The sequence below is a fragment of the Lithobates pipiens genome, unplaced genomic scaffold, assembly GCF_037356315.1.
Source record: "Lithobates pipiens isolate NorthernLeopardFrog02 unplaced genomic scaffold, aLitPip1_a1.2 Scaffold_13, whole genome shotgun sequence".
In the NCBI taxonomy this organism is placed as follows: Eukaryota; Metazoa; Chordata; class Amphibia; order Anura; family Ranidae; genus Lithobates; species Lithobates pipiens.
This window is the reverse complement of record NW_027507718.1, coordinates 359,158,171-359,179,087: the sequence shown is the minus strand read 5'-3', so window position 1 is coordinate 359,179,087 and position 20,917 is coordinate 359,158,171. Positions and strand designations below refer to the sequence as shown.

The 20,917-nt window shown below is 43.6% G+C and overlaps 1 protein-coding gene across 2 annotated transcripts in view; it reads left to right on the top strand.

Moving 5' to 3' along the window:
- The first annotated feature begins 432 nt into the window (after nucleotides 1–432).
- Nucleotides 433–20,917, top strand: part of TMEM192 (transmembrane protein 192) — a 132,820-nt gene continuing 112,335 nt past the window's right edge. The window contains exon 1 of one of the 2 annotated variants that reach the window (XM_077477159.1): nucleotides 433–620. In XM_077477159.1, coding sequence (XP_077333285.1) covers nucleotides 591–620 — 30 coding nt within the window. In that variant the 5' untranslated portion in view covers nucleotides 433–590. The remainder of the gene's footprint in view (nucleotides 621–20,917) is intronic. The other variant, XM_077477158.1, reaches the window with a different exon arrangement.

The following is a 20,917-nucleotide window of genomic DNA, read 5'->3' as shown; positions in this document are numbered from 1 at the left end:
CCTTTACAACCCCTTTAACTTTATTGAAGTGTCACAAAATTAAAATGTATTCAACTTTATGCAGTATTTTTATGTAGCGCAATTCACGCACATGATTGTAAGCTCTTCTGAGCAGGGCCCTCTTGTATTTTATTTTATTGTAACTGTATTGTCTCCTTTTATATTGCAAAGCGCTGCATAAATTGTTGGCGCTATAAAAATCCTGAATAATAATAATAATAATGTATGGAATGAACGGGGCACATTGAAAAGAACGCAGATCAAGGAATATGGTTTGTTGAGCTAGTTTGCACAGCTGCACCTCCGTTAGCTGGGTTGCTAATACTCTCTAAAAGGGACATTCCTTCTTTATCTAAAATGCAGTTCTACAAACAAGCTCTTGTAGAAGTTTCAGCAGAGCTCAGGGTGTTACTCAATGGCTTCATGAACTGAAAGGACTTTAGCTTTCCTCCACAGCCTGTCTGGTGATCTGCTGTGAAGGAAGAGCTGGTAGGGGACAGGAAATACACACATTACAAGGAAGGGGAGGGCTACAACTACTTGTAACCCTCACCCAGCTTAATGAGAGTCGTTGAGAGCCCAGCACAAGGATGGAGACGAGCCGAAGGCAGTTGCTTGATGTAAGTAATGGAGGTTGTGGAGTGAGACATGACGGTGCTGTGTTTAGTCCTGTGCTTGCCTATTACTGCCTGCAGGGCTTCTCTTCCATGAGTGCTGTGCAGCACGTAGGCTGTATTCTGTTTATTATGTGAACGGAAGCTTATGTACAGTTGACTTTGTGTTGCTATGATCGCTGTGGGCAGTGCAGATTCAGCTCTAATTGATAATTTATGGAGATGTATGTTCATGCTGGCCACAGCTTGTAGTGTGCCTAGGAAATAGTGTCTGTCTGTACCAGAGTCTATTGTTGTGATCACGTGACTGTGCTTGTCACATGATGGCTGTGTACGAGCAGAGCAGGCTGGATTCTATGCAGCCACAATGTAACAAATGAAGGTTTATGTTTATTTATTCACATTTATTTTGTAGCTTGTGATCCATTGCTTTAAGGATACGTTCATGCCATACTGAACATAAAAATGCAATGCTTCAAAAAGCATGTGCATCAAAATGCATTCTCAGGCACTTTGGGTTGCATTTATCTCTTTTTTTTTTTTAATGCGTGTTGCATTTTCATGTCATCCATTGTGAGGGGACATGTCACAGAAAGGAGCAAATTGACAACAATTTTAATTTTTTTTAATTTTTTTTTATATCTTTTAATTTTAAGTTAGTCCACGGTCACACTGAAGGCAGGTTGGAAATCGTGCAAGTTTAGCCATTTCAGTAAAACTTTTAGTGGCAATTTGACAGACATCTGTGCGGGTTCATGCATAGATTGCTATTGAAATTGCCCCCGAAGTCTCCAAAAGTAGTGCAGAAACTACTTTTGGGAATAGGTGCGTCGCCGCAAAGTCAGCATCACACCAATTTGGACAGTGCCATTGCTGGCAATAGGCTCTGATTTGGCGTGCAATTTCACATGTCAAATCGGCCCAATGTGAACGTCGGCTACAGTTGTGTTTTCATGTGTGTTTTGGTAAAATGCTGATTGATTGTACACAACATTGTGGTGCAAATGAGGCACATAGACAGTCTCAGTTTGGATCTGGTGTGGAAAAATGCAGGTCGCTGCACAATGTGTTCACTTGATATTTGTAGCAACAGAATTTAATATTGACATACTTATGCACCATAAACTTGCTGTCTGTCACAAAATTTATACCGGGTTGGCTGTTTGGCAGCCTGATGTATGTGATTAATGTTAATCTGGGCAATACTAGTTGAAATCACCCATTATTGGGATTAAAGTACAACTTTAGCTTAGTGTGTTTGTTATTTTTTTTTTTTTTTGTCTTCCCATTAGGGATATTTTACCCCCTCCCTTCCTTCGCCATTGATGTCCAACAGGGATACAAACATTGAGTTAAAAAGCAGCCAAGGTTCAAGACTCTCCAACTTTATCAATTCATTGAATATGATTTTGGTTTGCAAGGAATGGGAGAGGGCAAAACCGTCTTTACAGGGTCACCAGTTGTAAAATCTATCTATCCATTTTTGAAATTAAGGAAAGCCATAGATGATGTGATTTTTCTTTCCCACAAACTCGATCCCTGACGCAGTGCTATTGTGTTCTGGGTGATTGTGCTGAAGACGATCAATGCGCTGACTTCAGTACAACCAGCCTGCCTGTGGATGGAATTTTGTCTGGTCCTTGCTGATCTATTTATGGCTAACTTAAAGCGGAGTTCCACCCAAAAATGGAACTTCCGCTTTTGGGAATCCCCCCCCCCCCCCCCTCCTCCGGTGTCACATTTGGCACCTTTTCAGGGTACAGGTATTTTGCTCCCACTACCGGGCAAAGATAGCTTGGGTTTCTACACCACTTCCTGCACCTTCTCTGTCCCCCCTGCTGTCTTCTGGGAGACACACAGGTCCTAGAAGGCAGCAGGGACTAGTGGGATCCCACAGCATGAGTCGCACATGCTTTACAGCTTCACTTCCTTACTGAAGATGGCGGCGCCTCCACCCGAGAGCCGAGGGATGGGTCAGCATTGGGTGCAGACATCGCGGGAGTCCTGGACAAGTAAGCTTCCTTATTTTTAAAGTCAGCAGCTACAGTATTTGTAGCTGCTGACTTAAAAAAAAAAATTAGGCGGAACTCCGCTTTAAGGCAGCCCGTTTTTCAATCAGCAGGTTGAAGGAGTAGAACACCTGATGTGGATCGGAGAATGGTTCCCACGGAGGCGCGGCGGCTGCAAGACTTTTCCAGCCATCAAAATACACTGATCAGTGTTAAGCCCCATACACACTATCAGATTGTCTGCTGATTTCTTTTCCTTCAGGTTTACCAAAACCATGTAGTACAAGGGCTTGCCTGATTGCATACACATTGAAACCCCTAAGGTTTGACCTCATATTATATGGTTTTGGTAAATCTGATGGAAAAAATCAGCAGACAATCTGATAGTGTGTATGGGGCTTTACAAGTTATAACATGCAATGCCGATTTGAGCGTGCAAGATCCAACCACAGGGTGGTTGTATAGAAGTCGACTGGTTTCTGTATAACTTTCCTGTCTATACACGGATTGAAATTTGCGCAGTCCCTGCTGAATTTCAGTTCCTGTATGGCCGGCTTAATTTTCGAATGTAGAGGTACTATGGCCACTTCGTTATCCAGCTTTTGTGGCCCCACCTTCCCAGTTCACCATGTCTTGTTGTTTCAAGGACTGCACTATGCAGGGTGCCACTAAGCAGATATAGTTATCTACCATAGTGTATTTATTGTTTACTGACCACCCCTCCCCAATTAATCCCCGACACATTCTTCTTGGTAATCCTGAATGCTAACAGATAATGAGAAGGGGGGAGGTCTTGTCGATTGGTTCTACTCCTGCGCTGTAACTCCTCACCCTGTCAAAGTCCAACTCCAGCCAAAATGTTCCTTTCACATGTTGGATAGAGAGGGGCAGGGTTAGAACCTTTGTTAGATTTTTATTGAAGTTTGGGTGTCCATTGCTGCAGTTTCTTTTTACTTTACGTATCTTGGTGACTGCACAGAAAGTGGAAGTAATCTATCTAACATTGACACTAATGAAACATTTTTGAAACAAACACAAACAAACAAAAAAAAACAAAAAACAATGCTGCACCAGTTTGCAGTATTTTGGTTTCCTATTAGAACAGGTCTTGGTCTCCTTCACAACTGTGCGCTGGGGGAAAGCATGTAAAATTGCAGTGTGCTTGCAGAAAACACGTTTTTTGTGTGCTGCGGAAACGCATGTGCTTTCATTCTCAATAGCACCCCGATTCACTTTTCCAATGTGCATCCGTTATAGTGCCCCAAAATGCATAATAATGTAACGTGCATTTTGGTGTTGAACATTTAACAAAAAAAAAAAAAAGTGCATGCACTTTGGTGGAATAACACATGCTGGGCAGCCCATTAAAATGGGTTGCCTAAACATGGTACGTTTTACCTTTGCAGATACACAACTTCTTTGTTACAGGTGTAAACTCAGGCTTGGGGTCCATTCATACCTGAATGCATGCACTACAGGGCATGAGGCTCATTGTATTAGGTGACCCGTTTAAAAATTCTGGCCTATAATGCATTAAAAAACAAAACAAAACTAGAGCTGCATGATTAATCGTTAAAAAACAAAAAAAATCACAATCTCGATTCAACCCCCTCATGATTTTAATCAGGCATTTCCACTATTCTATGTAAACAGTGCAGAGCCGTTCTCTGCTCAGAGCTTAAAAAAACTGGCAAATGTTTATCAGCATTGGTCAACGCTGAGAGATAGGGAAGAGAAACATTGTAACATTTTAGTTCTCTTAGATTAAAGGAATGAACTTTGGTCTGTAAATGAGGGCAGTTTAACCACTTAAAAGTGGTTGTAAACTCTCAAAAAAATCCCTGCAAGACAAAGGCATAATGAGCTAGTATGCAATGCATACTAGCTCATTATGCCTTTGTCTTGCAGGGATTATTATTGTTATTATTATTATTATTATTTTTATTTTTTTTGAGAGTATGCATCGCATACTAGCTCATTTATGAAATATTTACCTTGGATCAAAGCTGTTGCAGTGGTACACGCACATTGCTGTTACATGTCTCCCAGAGTTATTTATGGGTTCACGGGCTCCGATGCTGTGATTGGCTGGAGCCACGATGATGTCACTCCCACGCGTGGGAGCCGCCAATCACGGCACAGCTACTAAAGAAATGGCATGAGCGAGCCAAAACTGTGCAAGTTTAGGAGATCTTCACAGTACTTACAAGTAAGCCTTATAGGCTTACCTGTAGGTAAAAGTGTTAGTACAGGGTTTACAACTTTTAAAGACAGCCTTTTTCTGACACTTGTTGCTTACAAGTTCAAATCTGTTGTTTTGCTAGAAAACTACTTAGAACCACCAAACATTATATATAATATATATATATTTTTTTTTAACAGAGACCATAGAGAATAAAATGGCGGTTTTTCCAATATTTTATGTCACACAGTATTTGCTCAGCGGTCTTTCAAATGCAATTTTTTGGTGAAAAAATACACTTCAATAAATTAAAAAAATAAAAATAAACCGTAAAGTTAGCCCAATTTTTATTTTTTTTGTATAATGTGAAAGATGTTAAACCACAAGAATTGTGATCTTTTTTTCTAAGCAAAAAAATTGTGATTCTCATTTTATCCAGAATTGTACAGCTCTAAAACAAAATGTTAGGCCCCTATGAAATAGCAAAGTGCAGGTAACAGGTTCTCTTTAAGAAGACATCAGGGGTATTATTGGACTCCTAATATCTCCCCTGCACCAACAAAAAGTCCTTGACCTACTTGTTTACCTAGCTCTACAGCTAGGTTTTTAACAGCTTGTGGACCCAGAAGTCCCCAAAAAAGAGCACTTCCAGGTTCATACTACACAAGTGAGATTAGTGAATGGACTTTCATTATTCTCCAGTCCTGCACCATCCTGAAAAAGTTTGAAGATGTCCTCGGCTCCACAGGGTACAATGTGAACCCAGGACACGAGAAAGGGTTGCCACCTTTACTGGAGTATAAAATGGATTGAGCAACTTTAAAGAGGAAGTAAACCCTGATGAGTTTACTTCCTCTTTCATTCCCTGTAAAGGCAAAGCATAATGGACTACTATGCATCGCATTGTAGTCCATTATGTGTCACTTACCTGACACAGGAACCAGCGATGTCACCACTGTGCCCTGTAGTTCCGAGCGTCCATCTTCTTGGTGGGTCTCCGTGGGTTTCGCTGCTCCGGCGCTGTGATTCGCCGGAGCAGCGATGACGTCACTCCCGCGCATGATCACGGGAGCCGAGACTCGCGGCATTGCCGTCATCGACGATGCCCCGCTCAGTGCGCCTGCGCGGCGCTGTCTACGGCGCATGTGCCGTAGATATCGGTGCCCATCTTCGGCAAATATCTCCTAAACCGTATAGGGTTGGGAGATATTTCGTGGACCTACAAGTAAGCCTTAATCTAGGCTTACCTGTAGGTCAAAGTGGTTTGTAAGGGTTTACAACCACTTTAAGGCTCTTGCACATGGGCAGCTTAGCCTGTTCAGCATAAATGCTGTTATTATTTCCTATGTCAAGGGAGCTCAGGTGAAGCATAAAATCTGCCATTGACATGAATAGTTGTGTACTGTTGTAGTCGTGTATGTCACATTCTAATTTCTATATGCGCTATTATGGCCCAGAGGACGACTCTGCAGTCGAAACGCGTTGGGTGGACCTCCTTACAGATATCGCTTAACCCCTGTATATATGCTGATTTTATACTCCTGAAATGTGAGTGTTTTACATATTTTTTACATTAAACTTCCTTTTCCTGTAACGGTATTACGCTATGTTAGCTCTTTATTTACATGGTCTTGTATACGATATTACCACCCTGCCTTGCATTTGATGCTTCTGGAAATTACATAATACCTGTCATTGATGCTCTGACGGTCCGTTATTGGAGTTGAGACGGAGGATCGTTTATCCCTACCGGGCCGGTTATAATACACAAGCCTTGCGAGTCCATTTTTTCCGGCGAGCCTCCTCCATTTTTCACGGTGGTGGTGGTGTCTCTCTCACTTTACAAGAGTTCACGTAAAAGTGGGGCTTCTATATTTATCCATTGGACTCTCTCTTTTATTTTGGACTATAATGGGACTTGCACTCTGGGAAGTGGTTATGGACTAGTCGCTACACATTAATATTGATTTTTTTTTTTGTTTGTTTATACGCTATGACTTAAACTTCATATGTTTTGATAGTCACATATTTATATTTTATCATTGCAGAATAGCACTACACATTTTTTTTTTTTTTTTTTTTTATATGCACCATTATGCTGTAATTGTGTTTATAATAGCCCCACACTATACACAAGTACAGCAGCACATAGCCATTCAGCTCAATGGCAGGTTGTACACCACACCTGGGCTGCCTGGGTGGAGGCGCTCTAATGAGCTCGGCTGCCCATGTGCAAAAGCCTTTACATCTGCCCAAATAACTTCTACTGGAAAGCCTTGTGAACACATCCAAGCCTGCAATTGCAATAGTAGTTGTAGCGTCAACAAAGCTGCTTAAGGCTAGGTTCACACCTATGCAGGTTGTGGTTGAAACAGTTTGTTTGCATTTGACATGTGTTTTTGATGCATTTAAATTTTTTTGGAGGTGTCTGTCATGCGAGAGAAACCAGTAAAAATGCAGCAGAAACACATGAAAAAATGCAAGCAATGCGTATTTGATGCGTTTCCATTGGAATCTTTGGAACCAAAAACGCAACCTCCTACAGGGCAAAAAAGTCCCTGACTCTTTCCAAAAAACGCACCGGTTGAAAACGCACAGACGTGAATGTGACCCATAGGAAATCAAGTTAAATGGACTGTAGTGCTTTTCTGCAAAACTGAAACCCCCCCAACAGAACGCATAGGTGTGACCCTAACCTAAATTCGGCTGAAAGTTTTGTAAAAGCGTGGAAACATTGCTCGTAGGCAAGATGAAACCCATATGCACAAGGCCCGCCTTTTTTTTTATTTTTTTTTTGATCTCACAACAAACATTACTGTGAAATACCATTTGGGTGATAAACCTACTTCCTGTCCCATAAACATCGATAAAAATGTGACAATGGTTAGGGAGAGCTGTTTTATTTCACCCAGTGCACTTCAAATTTTAAACATGCACAAGGGGTTCGCAATAATAAGTATAAAACAAAAGTCCCAGGTTTTATGATTTGTACTGTGCACAGTGTGGTCAAATGTTAAAGTGATTGTAAGCTCTGTTACAACCACTTGTATCTTTTATAATAAAGTTTATCTGTAGGTAATAGGAACAAAAGTGACACAACTTTTTTTTTTAAAGAACAGTGTAAAAATAAAAGGTAAAATAAGAAAAATATATTTAAACGCGCCACATCCCACCCTGCGCATATGGGGCTACCATTCATTGTTAATGGCACCCCCACTCATCTGAAAAGACAGCGTTTTCGACTGCGCGAAAACGCATTTGGCACAAAAGCTCCATGCGTTTTTTCTCCCATCCTTTTTTTTTTTTTTTTTTTTTTTTTTTAAAGGTGCAGAAACTTTTTCCCTCAGCAGCCAATTTCAAATGAATAAGCCGTTGTGCCTACATAAATGCGTCTCGCAGAGCCACTTAGATGTGAACCTAGCCTAATACAGGAATAGCAATTGTGCAGGTAGGTCCCTTGGGCTTCCCTGCATCTCCAGCACAGCTGGGAAGTTTGTGGGAACTATTTTTTTATTTATTTTTTGAATAAGAGATGAATTACAAATGTAATATATACCTGATGTGTACTGCACTTGCATACCTTTTGTGATATGCTGAAAAAGGTGAGAGGTGTGGAAGGCTGCTGTAGATATATACAGTTAGCTCTTGTTACCTACCCCCCCCCCCCCCAGTGACAGATTGTATTTAAAATGTCTTTTAATTATTTTGCTTTTGTGTGTTTTGCCATCGTAATCTGTTTCTGTTAGTTTAAATGATTTAGTATACAAAAAATTGATTCTTCAGTGAATTGGATATGCAATGCTATGTATAGTTTACCAGCTAATAGAATTTTAATATGGAAAAAAAATCCTGATGTTTGCAGCCTGGCATATTGCCAGCTTGGGCACTTTATCACCAATTGCGTGTTCTTGAAAACTAGTTTAGGCGGTCAGTCCTGAATTGGGCAGTTGTAACAAGAATATACAAAGCTCTCCTCAGGTCAGAGATAACATTCAGAATTTTAGTCTGTTCACATTAGTAACTATAGTAAATAAAGCAGTGGTAGAATTATTGGGGCCCGAGGGATCCAGGGGTGAAGCAGCTATACTTTGTTCTCAAAGAGGACCTGAATTTTGGAAGTGCCCAAGAAAAGACAGGTAGAGGACCAAAGATTAATGATGAGCTTGGGCATTTTGGACTAGGGTCCAAACCCACGTGTGTGAGCCTTCCAGGAAGCTATCACCTGTATTGACCAATCCTATGTGGTTATGTTCCTTGCGGGCTCTCGCACGTGGGCTTGGATCCCAATTTAGAATGCGCCCAACCTTTTCAGCCTCACCTACTATGTAACTTCCTGTAAGTGATTTAGCTTTCCTTTTTCTGCATGGTGTCTCTGAATGGAGGGGACCCTCTGGATAGAGGTAGGGCTTTGCTTCCTCGTGTCAGAGCTGCCCCTCAGATGACTGGTGATCTAATGACGGACTATTGGGGGAAAAAAATCAAGAAAGGTACAGAAATCACAGAATAAATTAGGTAGATGCCAGGAGATGCATGCAGTGCAGATCCTTTAAAGTGGTTGTAAACCCTTACCATACACTTTGACCTACAGGTAAGCCTAGATTAAGGCTTACCCGTAGGTCCAAGAAATACCTCCTAAACCTACACGGTTTAGGAGATATTTACCGAAAGACAGGCATGCGCTGTAGACAGCGGCGCGCAGGCGCACTGAGCGCGGCACCGTCAGCGGCGTATATGCCGCGCGTGGCGGCTCCTGTGCCCATGCGCGAGAGTGACGTCATCGCGGCTTTGCCAAATGACAGCGGCGGAGCAGCGAGACCCACAGAGAAGATGGATGCGCCGGACTACAGGGGACATCGGTGACATCGCTGGCTCCTGTGTCAGGTAAGTGACACATAATGGACTACTATGTGATGCATAGTAGTCCATTATGCTTTGCCTTTGCAAGGAATGAAAGAGGAAGTAAACTCATCAGGGTTTACTTCCTCTTTAAGTCGGTGGTCAGCAATCTGTAGATCGCACTCTGCCAGTCAATCCCGGACAGGTAACTGATTGTGGTCTGGGCTTGCTGACCCGGCATCCCAGAGCATCAGAGTGCAATGTAGACTAACTACTTGTAAAGTTGGAGCTGTAGTAGACAGCCAGAGCCGCATAAGACGATGCCTACTGTAGTGCTGGCTCCTGCCCCATGTGGAGTGTTATCAACTACACTCCACCTCTTATCCCAGCTAGTGGTCTCCAGAGTGGTGCCAACAGCAGGAAAGAAGACATCTTAATTGTGAAGCAGTACACTGGGCATAATAGTATAGGGCTACTTTCATACTGATGTGCTATGGACCCGCAGCTTTCCTACGGATGTGCTGAGCTTTGCCATAGACATCTTATACTAAATGTAGGAGTTTTTGCACCACACCTGCAGGATATAATAGAAGTCTATGGCAAAGTGCAGCCAACCCAAGAAAGTCGCAGATGCACTGCGCTGCACCCGCAGTGCAGGTAAACCTCAGCACATCAGTGTGAAAATTTAACCCCTTGGACCCCGCAGAAGCATGCAGCTACGAGGTGCTTTCATAGTGGCCCCATTTATTTGAGTGGGTCACAGTTGGCTGATCGTATCACCCACCAAAAACAGGGGATTTAGTTTAGCTGCTGATGCCCCACAGCTAAAGGGGGTAGGGATTTGGGGCAGTAAAATTGCGATTAACCAGTTGCAGACCGCTGCATGTACATTTATGTGGGCAGAATGGCACGGCTGGGCAAATGGGCGTACAGGTACATCCCTTTGAATTTGCTGCCATGTGGCACCCACACACGACCCTGCTGCGAGCTCTGTGAGTAGGATTGCGGGTCCCATAGACTCGATGTCCGCAGGGATACCTGCGATCGTCTCACCGAGAGGAAGAACAGGGAGATGCAAATGTAAACAAGCATCTCCCCGTTCTGCCTAATGACGCTGTCACTGATCATAGCTCCCTGTGATCGGGAGCTATGATCAGTGATGTGTCACACGTAGCCACGCCCCCTAGCAGAATCACTCCCTAGGACACGCTTAACCCCTTTCTAACCAGCTAGTGGTTAACCCCTTCACTGCCAGCGTCATTTTTACAGTATTCGGTGCAATTTTATAGCACTGATCGCTGTAAAAATGACAATGGTCCCAAAAATGTGTCAAAATTGTCTGTGTCCGCTATAATGTCGCAGTCACGATAAAAATGTATATTAATAAAAATGCCGTAAAACTAACCCCTATTTTAAAGACGCTATAACTTTTGCACAAAAACCAATCGATAAATGCTTATTACGTGTGTTTTTTTTTTTTTTTTTTTTTTTTTTTTTTAACAAAAATATGTAGAAGAGTACATATCGGCCTAATGGTGTGGGGCTTAAGTGGTTAAACTGTACTACTTCCCAACTTTGTGTTAATGAGTCCTAAAGGTGATGCTGCCGCCAAATGTAATGAAGGTCATTATTTAGAAATGCAGCAAGCACTGCTGCTCCTCTTGAAAGCGATCCGGATGTGCTTGACAGGTGATGAGGAGACGATATGTTGCCTCCTCACCACCTGATTTAAACCCATGATTGCTGTGCAGTGCACCCAATTGCGACACGGTAGTACAGCAATTAAGTTTTTAAATCGGGTGTGACGAGGCGACATTGTGCCAGTGATCTTTGACTTCTCCAGTGTTGTTCTGGTAGATCCCCACCTCTTAAACCACTTGCCTTCCGCAGGCTGTCATATGACGTCCTTGAATTTGAGCAGGGATATCTGAATGTCGCCTGCAGCTACGGGCATTATTTAGATATCGTCTTTTAGAGCCAGGGATTCCCTACACCAGAAGAATGAGGATAGTGGCTGGTCAGCCACTTGATCGTTCTTATGGGTGGCAAGAGGAGATGTACCGCCATCCTCCGGTGCTTCTATCGAATCACCTCTGCCATCGGTGAGTCAGAAAAACGCAGGCCCTGGATGCTGACCATTGAGATTTCCGGCAAACCAGATGGTCCCTGGAGACTTTATGATTGTTAGAAAGCTGGGCACGATGTTATGACCTCACTCCCTGCCTCTGCATTCAAATAAATGGCGCTGCCTCGGCTGGGAAGCTAAGATCAGGTGTGGGGTGTTTTTTTTAATTTTTTTATTTATTTCAGGCTTCCCAGCCTAGAGGTGAGATGTGGGGTCTTATTGACTGTAAAGAGGACCTGTCATGTTTATTAATATTAAAAGGGATGTTTGCATTCCTTGTAATAGGAATAAAAGTGATGGAAAAAAAAATAGAAAAATAAAAGTAAAATTAACAATAAAAAATAAATGTGATGCCCCCGTGTGCTCGCACGCAGAAGCCAACGCATATGTAAGTCCCGCCCACATATATAAACGGTGTTCAATCCACACATGTGGAGTATCCCCTGTGAATGTTAGCGCAAGAGCAATAATTCTAGCCCTAGACCTCCTCTGTAACTCAAAACATGTAACTAGTAAAATATTTTAAAGCATCGACTATGGGGATTTTTTAGTACCGAAGTTGGTGCCATTCCATGAGCATGTGCAATTTTGAAGCGTGACATGTTGGGTATCTATTTACTCAGCATAACATCATCTTTCACATTATGCAAAAAAAAAATTGGGCTAACTTTACTTTTTAGTTTTTAGCATGAAACTTTGCTAAGTGGACAAGTGGGTTTGATAATAAAATTTGCAGTGCCTACACCCAGGACAGGGCCTCTGTAAAAACAGGAAATTATTAAGAATAATAACAGTATATACATCCAATAAGCAAACAGGAATTATCATCAAAGGGCCCGATAGGAGTCCTGGTGAAATTATGCACATACAGTATACTCAGGTGTGTGTGTGTGTGTAATATATATAAAAATATATATATATATATATTTATACCTGCAGATGAATATTGTACCAAAGTCCAGTTGCAGGAGCCCCTCGGGATGATGCAGCATCTGTTTTTGTGTTGGAGACCTGAAGACCAGATCAGTGGTGTTTTGGGGGGGGGTTCACCAAATGTTAACCAGCCTGGGTGGAACTTCTCACCAACAGGAACTGTGGCGTGAAACTTTAATTGTAGCACTGGAACTGAGTCAGCCTACCTACTCTGTGCTTTAGTCCCTTCCGAGTAATTTTAGAATAACGAGCAGTAAATTCTACTGTAATAAACAGGTTCACTTACTAATGTACAGTAATGTGACATGAACATACATAAAGTCGCACAGACGTTGCTATCTGGCACTGTGCATGTGAAATGATTACAAAGGCATGAATGAATGAGTGACTTGTATAGCGCTACCTATGCGAACTAAATCGACTCGGGGCGCTTTTTGCCGCCGGTGTCCATCTGCGGTATAGCGCAGTCCTTGCCCCATGGGGTCCCGACGAGCTTACAAACACATACACATATTTGACCAATTTTTTGACAGGAGCTAATTAACCTACCAGCATGTCTTTGAAGTGTGGGAGGAAACCAGAGTACCCGGAGGAAACCCACGCAGGCACAGGGAGAACATGCAAACTCCAGGCAGATGGTGTCGCGGTCAGGATTTGAACCAGCAACCTTATTGCTGCCAGGTGAAAGTGGTACCCACTACATCACTGTGCTGAGATAATCTGTCTGTCATAAGGATGTAGATATACACTCAGCAGCTGCAGTTAAACTATTAGATAATAGCAATACTTGCATAATAGTCTCTTATGGCCCAGGATTTAGCAGCATGGACAGAAAAATGTGGCTGAGACTCTCCCTCTCCCTCCTGGGGTTTCAAAGCTAACAAGAGACAGGAAGTGCATAACTTATTTATAGGCATTTACAAATTAAGACAGTAGGTGGCATCAGATCCCTATACATATTGAGGGTGTCACATGTAGGTGCCCCCAATGTGTGTTTACATAGGTGGTGGTGGGTGGGATCAAATTTTGAGTGCTTAGGTGTACCCTTCCCTTTTTTTTTTTTTTTTTTTTTTTTTTTTTATTTCCACTTTTCCAGCTAACGTTATTTTTCAAGTGAAGATTTCTCTCTAGTCTGCAGCACAGTAATGATATAACTAAAATTTGAGCTTAAAGCGATTGTAAAATCTTGTTATTTTTATAGGAAAACATTTTTTTGCACAGAGAAGCCCCGGATCTTCCTCTTTTTTTTTTTTTTTGGGGTCCCTTGTCTGTGATCCTGGCCCCTCCACTCCTGTTCAGTGCCCCACAGCAAGCAGCTTGCTAAGGGGGCACCCAAGCTGAGTCACAGCTTCCCGTGTCCATTCAGACACAGAGCCCCGGCCCCGCCTCCTCCCTCCCCTGATTGGCTAGATGACTTTGACAGAAGCGGGAGCCAATGGCGTCGCTGCTGTGTCTCAGCCAATCAGGAAGGAGAGTCTCGGATGGTTGAGACACTCGTGGACATTGCTGGACAGAGATGGACCTCAGGTAAGTGTTAGGGGAGCTGAGGAAGGCTGCTGCACACAGCCTTTTATCTTAATGCATTAAGATAAAAAACCTTCTGCCTTTACAATCACTTTAAGTACTGAGTGCAGGTGTCAGAGGTATGCAATGTACATAGTGTCGGGGTCCAGGTTGAGTAAAGTACAGTGCAGGGGTCACATGTTAGTAATGCACAAAGTGCAGAAGTCAGCTGTAGGTAACACACATATTGTAGGAGCCAATCGTATATACAGCCCAGCGCACTGTACACCCTGTAATTAATTTCACCACCACCATCTTGTATACAGAACAGCAGTATCACTTATGACATGTATAGAACATGCTGACATGCTTACAACATAAATGCACATGCCTGCAACATACATACAAACTGCATACACAGTACATGTGTAGCGCCCTGCTCCTCATGGGCAGACGCTATAAGTGTACATTTAGATTTTTCTGAGCTGTAGTTTAGTTCAGACTGATTAATTATGTTAAATTTATGGTTTCTGTTCCAGTTCAGCTGGGTTGTGTAGTTTTTCACTTGGCCGTGGGTGGCGCTCTCATAATCGGTCAGTGTTTGAAATGCAACAGGCTGGGTGTTTTGATTACCTCTTTGCCCGGAAACAGCCCAGTAGGAGTGGTTTACCCGCTGTGCATTCTGAGAGAGGGTACTTAAGAGAAAGACACGGTGGAAGGGGGTTATTCCCTGACCTAATGGCCCTCCTGGCCTAAGGTGTACCGTAACCACTCAACTGTCTCGGGGCCGGCCGGCCCGAGGACTTGTCATTGAAAGTAGGCCCAGAAGTTCTGGGGCCTTCTGATCCAGGGGTGGTCTTGTTCTGTCTTGCCTGCGGGGAAAGCCGAGAAATTGGAGAAACCAGGGGAGGACTTTTCTCAGAGAAGACCGAGCAACAAGGCTGGTATCTCAAGATAGCCTGGAGATGCAATTGGAGGAAGCATCCCGGGTCACCTACCTCACAGTACCACTGGCTTGGCTGAGAGAAACTGGTACTGTGTGACTATACTTTGACTTTGCAAAGGTTATTGGTTATCCCGTGGCAGAGGATTGTGCAATGATTCTACTATATTTCTTCAAGTCTGTGGCAGAGACTATGACCGAGGATCGTACTGGCTGCTAGGTCAGCAAGAGAGGCCTATCCGGTGGTTGCTAGATCCAGTCTGTGGAAGCTGTTTGTCCTCTGGATCAAAGAAGTACCCATGATCTGCAATACAAGATACCTGAATCTCCCCAACCCTCCATCCCTAAACTTGAATTTTGTTAACAAAAGTGTAGCGCTGGCTCCTGAAGAGCACGCGCTATCTGTTTTGAAATTTAACGTTGCACCTGAACTGCAGTTTGGTTTGGGTATAATTATTCTAAATTTTGACCTCTGCATCAGTCTGACTGGACTATCGGATGTTCAGCCTGGCCATAGGGGGCACTGTCTCTTCTGGCAGGCATAGGAACACAGTCTGGTTGGGTGCTTTTAAGGCTACTTTCTCTCGGAGCCAGCCCAGTGGTTGTGTCACTCTTGATGTGCTTTCTTGGAGAGGGTACTTAAGATGCAGATGTCACGTGGTTTGGGGTTCCGGTCCAGAAGTATGTTCTGACTCCATGGTTCTGGTCCTTCTGACCAGCCCCCAGGAAGGCTATGGCCTGGGGTGCGGATCTACCCGACTTTATCTCTCGGGGCTGGCTAGCCCGAGGCAAGGAAACTAAGGAAGGGATTCGGAGGTGGTCTGGTGCCGTCTCCAGTTGTGGCGAGGCCCAGCAACTTCGTAGTTATCCAGGGGAGGACTCTTCAGAAGAAGGCTACGCATGGGTTGGCTTCTTAGCAAGAGCCTGGTAAGGCTGAAGGACCTAAGTGAATCCAATCTCATGGGGTAACGCCAAACCGGCTGAAAGATACTGGCACCACACGAGTGTTCTACAAGTATTCTAGTTTCCTTCGTGTTCTACAACAAAGTCTGTGGCAGAGACTTATTCCTGATTTAAGCACTCTATTGGCTGCTAGGCCTTGTGAGAGAGGGACTATCCAACTATAGTGAACATCCAGCTGTGAATGACTAAATCCAGAGAATAGCCAAAGTAAGAAAGTTCTTTATTATTGACTCTAACATTAAGAGTTCCTGGGCCTTTTCCTCCTAACTCTCTGATCCTAAACTGAGAGACTGTTCGTTAACTACGTTTTTGCAAACAAAAATCCCTTTAAGCGGATCTGTTGTCAGTCTCTAAAGTTTCTGGGCCATCTACCATGGGAACCCCTAGACACGCAAATTGAGGTGAAGATGGTAACGGTAAGCCCAATCAAACCAGCAGCTCCTTCGGGGGTTAGTGCTACAAAAGCATTGGGAAAAAGAAACTAAGTGTTTGGAGCTGACATTTGTGAACAACTTTCCAATGGGACCCCTATGACGGACACTGTGGAACAATGAGGTAACGGTAAGACCTGAAGAATTGAAATGGCAGCTCCTTCGGGGGTCAGTACTACACATGCATACATACAGTTTATGTATTTTGTATGCAGACGCATAGCCTACAGATGTATAAACATACATACACCCACTCTTACCTCACTGGTGATATTGCTGGACAGCTTCTCCTCCTCTTTCTCCCTTGTCCTCTCCTGGCAGCTGGTAAATGCAAGACATGCGTGACTGAGAAATGACGTCACACATGTTGCGCCTTGTTTTTGTATACATCTCTGTAACAAAAATTCCAGAGATCGAAAAATAGTGCTGTTGACCTGGCAACTTCAGCTAAATTCTGGGATAGATAGATAGATAGATAGATGGATTTGATGTAAATATCTTCATAAATGTATTTGTGTTTATATTTGTGTATAATTTGCAGTTTAATTTGCATTGGAGGGCAGCCACTTTTGTTGATTATATACACGGACGTTTACTGTAAATTACTTAATGCCCTAGCCCCCATTCACACCTGAGTGTTTTATACTCACACTTATGTGTTTTTAAGCTGGAAGCTTAAGGTGGTCCGTCCACTGCTGCAAAAATTAAGAACCAGCAGCTACACATACTGCAGCTGCTGGCTTTTAATCGGACACTTACCTGTCCTGGAGTCCAGCGATGTCGGCACCACAGCTGATGATTCCATCAGGTGTCGGGTGCTGCCGCTGCCATTGCAGGTAAGGGAACCCAGCAGTGTAGCCTTACAGCTTCATGCAGGGCACCCTACTGCGCATGTGTGATGTTCTGCTCCTCTCTCCTACTGGCCCGGCGACAGGGGGAAGAGGAGGGTGCCGGGCCGTGACGTCAAACAAATGAGTGGAAGTTCCACTTTTGTGTGAAATTCCGCTTTACAGCGGAAGTAAACCCATCTATGTAACAGCTTCAAAAAAACTTTCCATTTCCAGCATTGCCAGGAATGTAACTGTCACATTGGATGTGCTCTCAACCAACTGTAAAGGGATAGCAGCGTCCTTGACTGAAAACAATAGGAGGGTTTGCTTCCACTTTAAAGCATCAATCACATGCTTTAAAATTGCCCCTGTTCACACTTAAGCATTTACACGCCTGTGTCGGCAATTGCACCCCAATATTATCTCTCTCTCTCTCTCTCATCCATTTTTTTTTTTTTCCTGACAGGTGTTCTTTAAATAACACATTATTTAGGATGTTAATAACAGAATGGTCTGATTGTACTGTTGGCCATTTACATTAGTCTGTTTTTCAAGCTATCAGGAACTTTGTATTTTAAAGGCCTATCCAATCTCATAGAATGGTTCATGCAAACAAACCTTTGAAGGGCCAAATGTCCTCTAGCATCAAATTCCTGACGTTTTCTCTCTCCCAGAAAGCCGCAGGTGGAGCAAATAGCCACCCATAAAAGTGAATTGCTATATACACTGGTAATTGGTACTTGTGTTTTTTTTTTTTTTTTGCATTAGCGTTTTTTATTTATGTATAAATTGATGCATTTCCCAAACATGAAACTTCTGTGTTCAGAAGCATCATAGCCACAGATGCAGAAGATCCAGCTACAGTGTATATGCATCACCTGCAGCTCCCCAAACATGGGAGTTTTGTGCTAGAGCAGCCTTGTGCTTTGTACCATTTGTGTGTATGTACCCTAAATTGAATGGATTAATTGTGCATGAAGACCACTTCATGGCCATCCTTGGGTCATAGTGGTTCCCCGGAGGAGCCGCTGTTGATTGGGTTCTCCACTCCTGCACAGCCAGGCAACAAGTAGTCTCCACACTTTCTCCAGACACAAGGAACAGTCTTTAAACTCTTATTTTTTTTATTAAGGGTAACTACTTGGATGGAGAATAGGAATTATGGATTACAAAACCAGGGACAACCTCCTCCCTATGTATAACTCTGATTGATCTCCGGACGCTAGCAAGGCACTTTTAACCCCTGCTAATGGCCGAAAAAGGGTTAAAACGACCCCCAAGCGCCGCAGTTCGCCGGCGCTGCCCATTCATTTCAACGGGTGCTTTAGGAGCGGTTGTATGCACCACTCCAAAGATGCTGCTTGCAGGATTTTTTTTTCTTTTTATGTCCTGCCAGAGTATCGCCTCAGTGTGAAAGCACTCAGGCTTTTGCAGAAATACACTACAGTCCATTTTAACATGGTTTCCTATGGGTCACGTTCACATCTGTGCATTTTATGGAAAGAGCCAGGGACTTTTTTTCTGTTTTTTTGGTTCCATAGACTTCCATGGATCAAAAGCGTGTATTGGGGAAAAAAAAAAAAAAAAACGCAATATGCACCTGCAATATGCAACTTGCATAAGTGTGAACCAGGCCTAAGATCTTCATGTGTTTAAAAATGTGTCATTGACATCCAAAAATGACCTGCATCCAAATCTGTTAGTCTGTAGTGACAGGTTCCACCTTTTTTTATATAGAGAAAAAATGGTGTAGTGCTGACCTCTAGTGGTAAGAATATAGACCACCTAGGAATTGCTTTTAAAAGGATTTTTAGATGTCAGAAGAGAGTATTGTTATTTAATAATAGTTTTTTCTTTTTATTGCTGTTCCTGCTGTGTAAATTCACTGTCTCTGGCTTGGTGAGCACTGTCGCTGGGACTGATTGTGAAGGAAATCCAAAATTTGATTTGTCGCCACCAGATTTGGAATGTATGAGGACATTTGTTTGGATGACATTTTCTCTCACTTTGTAGAGATTTCCTCTGATTTCCCAATGTGTCTACAGGATAGGAATGAAGGGAAAATCTATTGAATGGGACACATTGGGCAAACCTTTTATTTATTATTTTTTTACTCATTTTTTAGTTTATGCTCATGAGTGTTGGGTTTGCTCATCTCCAATCTCAATTCTAATTGCATCAGAAACTTTGCCTCTTTTAGCTATGGCTTTCAGCATGTTGTGTGTTGCGAAAAAAAGGGCAGCCCATTCAAGTGACGTGGGTGACAAACACTCCAAAGAAGCTCCAGAACCTTTCAGGCGTGGAGCGTCGCATGCTTTTTCAGCACGTTTTGGCATGTTTGTTGCGTGTTTAAATTGTGTGGCAAAACGCGTGTCTGTTAACTGCACTTGGGGTGCCAAGAACAATTAATGGCACCACAAGTGCAATGCATGTTTCTAAAATGCATGCAAAAAAATCAGTTTCTGTGCGCGTTTTGGAAACGTGAAGGTGTCAGTGCTGCCTTAGTTTGACCAGGTAGTAGTTTGCACCAATGAGAGCTCAGAAATATACAAGAACGCACACCTCCAAAACCTTTCATGGTGCGAGAGTGTTGAAAGGCTGCCTTAACCTTAGCTCCTCCTCATAGTCACGCCCCATAGAACACCTTTCATCTCTCTCGCACTTTGAGTGGTTTTGAGGTGTGCGTTGGATTAAGCATTGATTCCTGCACCCTGCTTTGAAGTGGGTTCACCAGAGCCATATCATGGGCGCTTGGCCCTCCACTAAGTATTTACAAGTAGGGAAGCCCCCTACGCCGAAAAAACGGCATGGGGGTCCCCCCAAAATCCATACCAGACCCTTATCCGAGCATGCAGCCTGGCCGGTCAGGAAAGGGGGTGGGGACAAGTGAGCGCCCCCCCCCAAACCATACCAGGCTGCATGCCCTCAACATGGGGAGGTTGGTGCTTTGGGGAAGGGGGGCACCCTGCAGCCCCCCCACCCCAAAGCACCTTGTCCCCATGTTGATGAGGACAAGGGCCCCTTCCCGACAACCCTGGCCGTTGGTTGACGGCGACTGCGGGCGGGGGGCTTATCGGAATCCGGGAGTCCCCTTTTAATAAGGGAGCCCCCAGATCCCGACCACCCCCCCCACCCTATTTGAATGAGTAAGGGGTACATCATACCCCTACTCATTCACCTGGGGAAAAAAAGTGTAAAAAAAAAAAACACAACACAGGTTTTTTTCTTCTGATGTTGGGGGTCTTCTGTTCGGCCTCTTTTCCCGCTCTCCGGCGTCTTCTTCCGGGCTCCTCCACTGCCTTCTTGCAACTCTTTTTACTAGCAGAGGAGCCCGGTCTCCTTCCTTCTCTGTCCTTCGTTCTCTGTCCTCCGTTCTCTGTCCTCCGTTCTCTGTCCTCCGTTCTCTGTCCTCCGTTCTCTGTCCTCCGTCCTTCTTCTTCCTTCTTCCCTCTTCCCTCTTCTCTCTTCCGATGTTGACACGCCGCTCTCTTCCTCTGTAATGGCTTGTGCGACGTGCGCGGCGACTTATATATGTATGGGGTGTGGTC